The sequence below is a fragment of the Scardinius erythrophthalmus genome (genome assembly GCF_964197995.2).
Source record: "Scardinius erythrophthalmus genome assembly, contig: HAP1_SCAFFOLD_478, whole genome shotgun sequence".
In the NCBI taxonomy this organism is placed as follows: Eukaryota; Metazoa; Chordata; class Actinopteri; order Cypriniformes; family Leuciscidae; genus Scardinius; species Scardinius erythrophthalmus.
The window spans coordinates 25,611-35,880 of record NW_028296138.1 but is presented as its reverse complement, the minus strand read 5'-3'; the positions used below and the strand labels follow the sequence as shown (position 1 = coordinate 35,880).

Genomic DNA, 10,270 nt, shown 5'->3' with positions numbered 1-10,270 from the left:
GGTCTGCAGGACTGTTTCCTGAAAGCCTTGTTCATTTTATTAGTTAAGGAACCAGAGCCTGTTTTTATTGTTTTTTTTATTTTATTAATTTTGTTTTGACATATTTCACTCCTTTATCTTCAGGTGAGAGTGTACCTGTTAATGAACAGCACAGCAGTAAAGAATCGAAGAATTCTGAAGCCGCTCCCGTAATTGACACTTCGGCTCCGCCTCCTGAGCCTCTTCCTGATTCAGAGAAAACCCGATATGAGGAGCTGATCAATGACCTATATCAGCAGCTAGACGACAAGGTGATAAATACCTCTCACACGCTGTTAGAAATGTGCATCAGGAAGTGCAAGCCTCACAATTCAGCCCTTTCCCTCTTTCACCACAGGATGATGAGATCAACCAGCACAGTCAGCTGGCAGAGAACCTAAAGCAGCAGATGGTGGATCAGGATGAGGTGAGTCCGGCTCAATATAGAGATGAACACTCATGCCCTCTACAATTTATGATGTCACACATGTCTTCCCATGATGCCTTGCCTGCAATGGGTCTGAAGGAACCATGGAACAGCTTTACTTATTTAAATGTTTATCAGAACAAGTACTTGAGGTAATTATTAGTTGAAAATATATCATCTCACTGCCTATACTTAGAAATTCCCATCCGGTACAAAGAGCATCTCTCAAGCGGCTCCTAATTATTCAGGTGGAAATAAATGTTGTTCCCATGGAAACAGTTCTGCAGCATCTCTGTTGGGGTTTTCTCCTCTTTTGAAACATTTAAACATATCTTTGTATTCCCATATTTCTGCTTCTGTATCAGGTTTGCTAATGATTCTAATGAAATCTTACTGAACAGCACATCACATGTTCTTCTAATGAACTGTCAACTGATACCTTTTACTTCCATGTGAGGAAATAATTACATTTTTCAACACAATAAAGTTTGGGGTCAGTATATTGGAATCTATTCTGCTCACCAATGCTGCATTTATTTGATCAAATACAGTAAAACATTAATATCATAGAACATAACTGTTCTATATTTGAACATTTTAAACTGTAATGTATTCCTGTGATGGCAAAGATGAATTTTCAGCATCATTACTCCAGTCTTCAGTCACATGATCCTTCAGAAATCATTCTAATATGCAGATTTAGTGCTCAAGAAACATTTCTTATTATTATCAATGTTGAAAAAGTTGTGCTGCTTAATATTTTTGTGGAAATGGTGATACATTTTTTCAGGATTCTATAATGACTAGAAAGATCAAAAGAACAGCATTTATTTGAAATTGTAAAGATGTTGTATTGTTACAAATGTTTCTGTCACCTTTGATCAGTTTAATGCATCCTTGTTGAATAAAAGTATTAATTAAGACTCCTATCTTTTTAATATGGTATATTAATGACATCCACAAAGAAGCAGGAATTCGACAGTCCTCTGACAAACATAAATGTGTGACTTCCCCATTCTGCATCCACACAGTTAATGGCATCCACACGGCGTGACTATGAGAAGATCCAGGAAGATCTGAGCCGTTTGCAGCATGAGAACGAGGCAGCAAAAGGGGAGGTGAAGGAGGTGCTCCAGGCCTTAGAGGAGCTAGCGGTGAATTACGACCAAAAAAGCCATGAGGTGGAGGAGAGAGGCAAGACAAACCAACAGATCTCAGAGGAGCTTGTGCAAAAGAGCGTAAGTACAATGAAGAGAAAGGAAAGAGAAAATAAATTTCACGAAAAGTTCATGTAACTGAAGAATTCATTGATTTTATGCTGTTATTGTCTTCTAGGCCACTCTGATTGGTGTGGAGAGGGATCTGTCTGCCCTGCAGGAACTCAGTGGACATCACAAGAAGAGATCAGCAGAGATCCTCAGTCTACTGCTCCGGGACCTCAATGAGATTGGAAGTGTTATTGCCTTGAATGACCACAAGGTAAGAATACACTCCTTCATAAAGAAAGTTTAACTGCACAACACATAAGCCCAAGAATAATGGGCTTATTTACTTACAAAATATATATATTTTTATTCATATTTTTATTTTTATTATTATTATTATTGTTTTTTTTTTTTTACTTTTTTTGTATTCTGAGTGCATTATACTTCCTTTTTTATATAATTTGTAAATTGCACCTCAATTTTCATCATCGTCAAGAATACACACCTCACAAAACAAACACATGTGAATATGTGGATATTTACAAAAAGCATTTATTATGATTTTTTATGTTTCTGAAAGAAGTCTCATGCTCACCAAGGCTGCATTTATTTGAACAATATAAAAAAAATACCATTATATTTTTTTGAGATTATTTGATGAATAGAAAGTTCAAAAGAACAGCATGAATTTTTTTCTTACTCTGCGTCTCAATGTTCAATGTCCATACTATCCACCCTAAACAGTATGTGAGATTAAAATAAGTGTGTCCCAAAGCATAGTATGTTAAAAAGAGTATGCCAGAAGTCCCCGGATGGTCTACTATTTCCGGTGGATTTTCGAAGTGTAGATCCGTACACACTCTAAAGTCTAATATTGTCCACAACCCATTTGCGCTTTGAAGGAGGAACTACAAACACAAGTAAAAAGTGTTAAAAAACTACAGAACATCGCGGATATGCGCGACTGATGGTGAGAGGTTCAGATAAAGGTTTAAATGTCTTTTCATGACAAAGCTAATTCAAATAACAAATGAATGGAAGCAGACTGAGATCTATGCCGTTTGTTTGGTTTCTCTCTCTTTATTAAGATGACAGAGATGAACGGAGGAATGGAGGAGGAATTCACCATGGCACGGCTCTTCATCAGTAAGATGAAGTCAGAGGTGAAGTCTCTGGTCAACCGCAGTAAACAGCTTGAGAGCACACAGACCGACACAGTGCGCAAAATGCAGGCCAACGAGAAGGAGCTCGCTTCCTGCCAGCTCCTGATCTCTCAGGTACGCACGGCTCCATCTAGTGGGGGTTCTAGATCAGAACCCTGTAGATGGGATTCCTCCCTTTGAACTTTTATCTTGTATAATGTCCCTTTGGATGAACTCATTGCAAAGTTTTAAAGGATACATTATTATTGCTTTAATTGTATGTGTATACATTTAATTGGTATGTAGGCTATGTGTCATTTCTGAGTGTGTGCTTGCTTTTAATGCACCTAGCATCAGGCAAAGATCAAATCCCTCACAGACTACATGCAGAACATGGAACAGAAGAAGAGACAGCTGGAGGAAAGCCACGACTCACTATCGGAGGAGCTCGCTAAACTCCACGCACAGGGTCTGTGTGTAGTTAATACTAAACAATGCATTGTTTTACAAAGTAAAATTGTTTCATTTAGATCCAGAAAAGCACTTGTTCCTTTCACAGTGATTTCACTGTATGTTTAAAATAATCTTTTTTTTTTTTCATACAGAAATGATGCATGAGGTTTCAGTCCTGGATAAGGAAAAGGAACACATGAGCAGGATGCAGGACGCTGAGGAGATGAAGGTGATGTACAAAAACACATTTGTCAGATGTGCCTAAAATCGAACCATTGTTTGTCAGGCTCAAACAAGCAGAGCAGTGTCATTGAGGAACCAAACAATGAATGGGATAGGATAGAAGAAAGTATTTAAGGATATTTTAAGCTATATAGATACTATTTAGCTATATAGAAAAGGACAATTTTGCTGCATAGAATAAGAAAATATTTTATTATTGAAATCCATTGTTAAATGAATGACACTCTACACAAAATTGTCCTAGAAGATTCACATAGACAGTGCCATACAAGTTCCATTTATATTCATATGAGCATAAATATGTATATTCTCTGTGTATCTGCGTGTAGCAAGCCCTAGAACAGCAGATGGAAAGCCACAGAGAGGCTCATCAGAAGCAGCTCTCGCGTCTACGAGATGAAATTGAAGAGAAACAGAGGATCTTGGATGAGTTTAAGGAGTAAGAGCTTAATCTCACTTTATTTTCGGACTACTCGTGGTCACTTCAATAGTTGAATATTATTAATATTAAAATACTTTTTATGAAAAAGGATTTTTTTCTATTCTTATGCTTGTGGCTGGCATTGGTCTAACACTCATCAAAAATTGAAAATTGCTCAGTTTATTCAGTAATATCTTGTTCTCTGATGTCAGTGTGAACCAGGCTCTTCAACTTGAAAAGAAGCAGCTCCTGTCTGACTATGAAAAGCTCAAACTGGAGGAACTGAAGAAGGACGAGAGACTGCAGAAGCTTGTGTGAGTCAACCGCTCATATTGTTTAGGAGAGATTAAAGGCGCAGTAAGCGATTTCTGAGAAACACTGTTGGTATTTGAAATCAACCCAAACAAACACACCCCTCCCTTCCTTGATCCGCCCCCAAAATTAGTTGTTTGTTGTTAGTCACCAGCAGCACACACTCAAAACTGTTACTCGCATATGGAGCAGAAACAACGCAACCTCTGTGTCCGTTTTCTGGCCTTCCTGCTTAGGTCTTGTTGTGGTTTCTCTCTTTTGTAAAAAATAACTTTTCAGAGATCGTTGATGCCAGAATTTTTAGACTTTATTTTACAACAAAGCCAAGCATCTTCTGCAAAAGACAGCTCCAGATTTTTGCCCCGTTCACAAATATATACCATACATCCTTTTCCAAAAATGGTAACGCACACTATAGATATTCTTAGATGAGGTTTTTCACCATGTGACACACTAGAATATAATTGTCTGCTGTGAGCAACATTCCAGGCTTTCTGCAGGCTTTAGAAAGTCAAACCAAAGATAATAATAATAGTGTACAAACTAGGGCTGTCAATCGATTAAAAAAATGTAATCGCGATTAATCGCATGATTGTCATGAGTTAACTCGCGATTAATCGCAATTTTTTTTATTTGTTCTAAATGTACCTTAAATTAATACTTTTCAAGTTTGTAATACTCTAATCAACATGGGCATGGATAAATATGGATGCTTTATGCAAATGTATGCTTATTATTGAAACCATAGTTAACATAGAGCATGAAGACGAGACATGTTTCAAAGGTCATAGATGTTTTTCAAAGAACTTGTTCATGTCTATTAGACACATGCAGAAAAAACAAAGAAATATCAGGTTCCCATTACTTCTCTTTCTTTGCACTGAGCAATTCACTAACACAAACATGTTTAGATTTTTGCATGACAAGGCAGCTCTTCTGAAAATGCTAAATTTACATTTATTATTTATTATTACATTAGTTTGTCTCTCTCTATGCCCATTTTGATAAAGCTAAATTCTCAATAAAACTGTTTTCATTGGTATATTTTACTGTTTCTGTTGTCAAACAACGGAATGAATATGAAATAGTGACTGAAACGCGACCCATTAAGACATAACCAGCTCTCAGCGCGCGTGCTGGGAGAGCAGTACCGGCGGTACCGGTAGATTCTCAGAAACTAAATATGGTTTGGGCGCTTTTTTGAAGGGAAAAAATCGCTAAAGGGGTCTGCAGTGTCGCTAAGTTGGCAACACTGTGTATCTCCATTTCTCCAACTAGGGGTTGGGCCACGGGTCAAACAGAAAATACGCGCTGCGTTAATCGCGCGTTAAAAAAATTTGTGCCGTTAATATGATTTTGCGTTAACGCGTTATTAACGCGCTAACTTTGACAGCACTAGTACAAACATAAAGCTATATTACATTAAATTACTTATTTTCTAAATAATAAAATCTTCTACAGTCTCTTCTGTGCTGGAAAGCTTTTCTAATATTAATGCGGGTCCTAAAGCTCTTGTCTGGTCATGACCCTTATTTTCCCAGTGATAGTCCTCTGACCTTTTCTCTTTTGTAATGTCTTTCAGCCATCTCTCTTTCTACAGTCTTTCTTCCTGATTGGCTGCAAGTTTGTTGTGCTGCTCGGTGTGATCCACTTTCAACAGAATTCCTCAGAAATTGCTTACTGCACCTTTAACCAATCTCTGAGCAGTTAAAATGACAAATACTTCAGTGTATGTTTGTCAGGCATTTGTAGCTCTGTGCAATTTAGAAAAGATGCATTTTGATCAAATTTGTTATCACTTTTGTTTTTGTTTTAATTAGCATGCTGAATGAGAAGAGAGAGCAAGTCAAAGAAGATCTCAAAGGTCTGGAAGAGACTGTGGTAAGATTTAAATACCCAGCATTCCCTGAGTTTTTCTCTCCGAGTAGTTCACTTTGAACACGCATAGCTCTTTTTCTTATATGGAGTAGTTGTTTTAGATCGCCGTTCATGCTGTTCTCTCTTCCACAAGGTCAAAGAGCTCCAGACTCTCCAAAACCTGCGTAAGCTGTTCATCCAGGACATTAATAGTCGCATTGGACGAGTGAGTATCCAAACTATTCAATCCAAATATTGTTCACTTCATTTATGAATTTTCTTTTTTCATCTTGACTTTGTGATAGTATTATCTGACCAACAGCTACAACTATTTTTATTAATAATACAAAACTAGACAATATCAAGGAAAAACATGAAGGCAAGGTACTACAGGCAAAATCATTGTTTTTTTATGCACTGGCCAATTTTGAGATTTTGCTTCCAAAACATGTTCTTTCAGACTTATCCAAAATACATTTAATAAAAAAAAATGTTTACACAATACATATCTTTAAATTCTTTTTTCTCATGCATTGAGCCAGAAATCTCCGTCCAATTACATACTTTCCACTTTAATTTTTGTGATTTACAATGACTTGTACAACATTTTATTCTTCAAAACATGGTGAAAATAAGTTGTTTTTGATAATACATGGAGTGATCCAAAAAATGTCAACAAAATAAAAAAAGAATTCTAAACTTGACTTTGTCCAAAGTTCAGTTTTTTGTTCAAGAAATGTATGACTGCAAATTTAATTCGCTAATGACTCACTTGCATATTTAAACATAACCTTTCAGAAAATTTGCACTTTTAATACAGTATTAGTTAAAATTTGTACCCTTTTTACCTGTGTTTCAAACGAATAAAGTGTAACTGGCCACTGTATCAAAAAACACTTTTTTTTGTAGAGTATGGAGTTGGACGCTGATGAATCTGGGGGAAGTCTGGCACAAAAACAGAAAATAATTTTCCTGGAGAACAACCTGGAACAGCTCACTAAAGTCCACAAGCAGGTATATATATACATGAAATGTAATATAATATAATATAATTAGTAGTTCTGTATATAGTTATCTATATTCTTTAATTTCTATGTATCTGTAGCTGGTACGTGATAATGCAGACTTAAGATGTGAGCTGCCCAAACTGGAGAAACGCCTGCGTGCAACTGCTGAGCGTGTGAAGATCCTGGAGTCTGCTCTGAGAGAGGCCAAAGAAAGTGCCATGAGAGACCGTAAGAAGTACCAGCAGGAGGTGGACCGCATCAAGGAGGTCATCCAAGCCAAGAATCAGGCCAGGAGGAACCACACCGCACAGATCGGTCAGACCCAAGATTTCAATGTTGCATTATATCCAGTAGAGAGCGCCACATACTCAATAGTACCACAATGTCTCCTGTTACATGATGACCAAATACTCTCATGCATTGCTGTACATGTCTCCCATATATAATGAAGTAAATTCATTCACTTTACTTGAGATTTTCTGTAATTTAAATTTTGAACCACACTGTTTCTTGTAGCTAAGCCTATTCGTGCTGGACATCATCACCCAGTGGCTTCTGCCACATCGGGCCACAGTGTCAGAGGAGGCGTCCCAAGCCCACGACGACACCACCAACACCAACCGCAGCACCAGCAGCAGCTGCTGCAGTACCATCACAGGAACAAGTGAAAAACACACCACGTATGTTTGTTTTAAACAGTCTTTTGTTGCTTTTCCTGCTACAACAATATGTTTTGCTTCATTTCAGTTATGGAGTCATGTCATGTTCCTTCAGATGAATGTTTTCTCTTCTTAATTTGACTTTGGCACGAGCTGGTGTGATTCTGCTTGGCTTAATGTTGAAATGAATGGGTCAGTGCAGAAAAATGCTGCTAATTAGGTTTCAGCAGCATGTGAGCCAGCAGCCATATCACCCTGTAGCCCAAGACTGGTTGCCCACTGAAGCTAAGCAGGGCTGAGCCTGGTTAGTACCTGGATGGGAGACCTCCTGAGAAAAACCAGGTTGCTGCTGGAAGAGGTGTTAGTGAGGCCAGCAGGGGGTGCTCACCCTGTGGTCTGTGTGGGTCATAACGCCCTAGTGTAGTGACGGGGACACTATACTGTCAAGAGCACCGTCCTTCGGATGAGACGTAAAACCGAGGTCCTGACTCTCTGTGGTCATTAAAAATCCCATGGCATTTCTCGTAAAGAGTAGGGGTGTAACCCCGGTGTCCTGGCCACATTCCACACATTGGCCCTTACCAATCATGGCCTCCTAATAATCCCCTTACATTGAATTGGCTCTATCACTCTCTCTCCTCTCTCCACCTATAGCTGGTGTGTGGTGAGCGCACTGGCGCCGTTGTTCTGTGGCTGCCGTCGCATCATCCAAGTGGATGCTGCACACTGGTGGTGGTTGAGGAGAGACCCCTGATATGATTGTAAAGCGCTTTGGGTGTACAGTAGTACATATGAAAGCGCTATATAAATGCCTCATTCTATTCATTCTATTCTATTCTGATGCATCTGGGAAGTGCTAGTGACTAGTTGGAAAGTTGTGGTGTAACATTAGTTACTGTGCCAACTGTTTGACTAAGATGGAGCGACATGGATATAATAGCTACAAAAGATCTGCGCCCGAATGCTTGGGAAAGTCAGTGAACAGTGGACAGACTCTAGTGCCATCTGGCATTCACTGAAATGTTGTCAGAGTTTATGCATCTATTTCAGGGTAGGCCACTTTTTTTTACCTATAGTCATGAAGATAACTTTTTTCATGTTCTGGGTGGCAAGAAAAGCTGTTTGTTGGCAATATAATGTTTAGGGTGCTGAAATGTTTACTTTTATTTTTTTCCTGACAGGATTCCTTGCAACATGGTGTGTCTAACTTTTCACACTTCTAACAGGGGACAAAACAAGACCAGTTGGATACCTGTCTGCACATCTTTTCATTCCGGCAACAAGACGTCTTTTTCCAATGCAGTCTTTTCTATTCGCTGAGGGGGGAAAACAACTACTGTCATCTTTTACAAAGACTTTTCAAGTTTACTTACTGTCCTTACCATGACCTCCACGCATTCATCCTGTTTAAGTCAACTCCCTTCTTCTCTCCGTTTATTCATCAGCCCTGAATGGAGATCTGGAGACTCATCAATGAATAAACAAACCCAGACCCACACACTAAGACAAAAGGATATTGTCTTTTGAACAGATATAAAGTGCTATTTCATTGTGACTTTTTCTCTCTTCTTTGGCTATTTTCTGCCCGCTTTGTATTTGAAAAAGTCTTTAGTGTTGGAATTACATTCTGATTATAGTAATTCAGTTCCTCTTTTATCACAGGTGCCAGGATAGTTTCCATAGTAGGAAGACTTGAAAGATGAAAAGTTGTCACAAAAATCAGCATTGGAAGTTTTTACAACCTCAGGAGTAACAGAGCCTGTGCGGTTCTTTTAATTGGCACTAATTCTTTCAGTCTTAATGGCCATTGAGAACATGCAGTGACATGACTGGAATGTAGTTAAGGAACACACACGTTGCTTCAAGCTTAATTCGTCACGATTTATAATAACTGATATTAATGGATGTTCATATTTATATTTAATTTATTTTTGTATACATTAAGTATTGGAATTGAGTTTATTTTATTTGCATAATTGTCTTTTTTAGATTATTTTAATTTCCTCACATTAGAGCCAGGTCATTATGTGTACATGTTTTTATACAGATATCGGTGCTTTGAACATATTCTTTACTGTAATTTATACCGTAAGGTGCTCTGGAGCAAACAACAACTGTAAAATATCAGTAGTAATACCACATTAGTGGTAAAACCAGGAATCATTTGAAGATATCTTTGTTGTTGTCGGTAATATCGTTACTTAAACTGACCTGTTTTAAAGGGCATGAAATGCAATCATTTAAAGAAAGCCAAAGTCAGAGGCATAAGAGCTTCACATGAAAAGATCAGATGCGTTTAAGAAAGCAAATGTGGAGAGATTTTACAGCTGATTTTTAATTAGATATTTATGTGCTCAATTATACTGCATAATTTAATTTTGTTTATTTTTATATCATTTTATCATTATTTATTGATATCATTAAAATATGATGAAGGATTTAAAAAAAAACACCTTGAGAGAGATATTATAGGCTTTTTAAAGAACCACAAATATTGTTTCAACAAATATTAAACCATGTAAACCA

At 37.7% G+C, this 10,270-nt stretch overlaps 1 protein-coding gene across 1 annotated transcript; it reads left to right on the top strand.

Moving 5' to 3' along the window:
- Positions 1-123: 123 nt before the first annotated feature.
- Positions 124-7,753, top strand: LOC308686590 (kinesin heavy chain-like; the record flags this gene model as incomplete). The annotated part of the gene is made up of 14 exons (XM_081395020.1): positions 124-290; positions 377-445; positions 1,477-1,683; positions 1,781-1,924; positions 2,739-2,927; positions 3,144-3,261; positions 3,398-3,474; positions 3,818-3,927; positions 4,122-4,223; positions 6,042-6,102; positions 6,233-6,304; positions 6,988-7,092; positions 7,184-7,400; positions 7,602-7,753. Coding segments are annotated over 14 exons (1,790 nt in total), but the record flags the coding sequence as incomplete, so codon positions are not given.
- Positions 7,754-10,270: the final 2,517 nt, after the last annotated feature.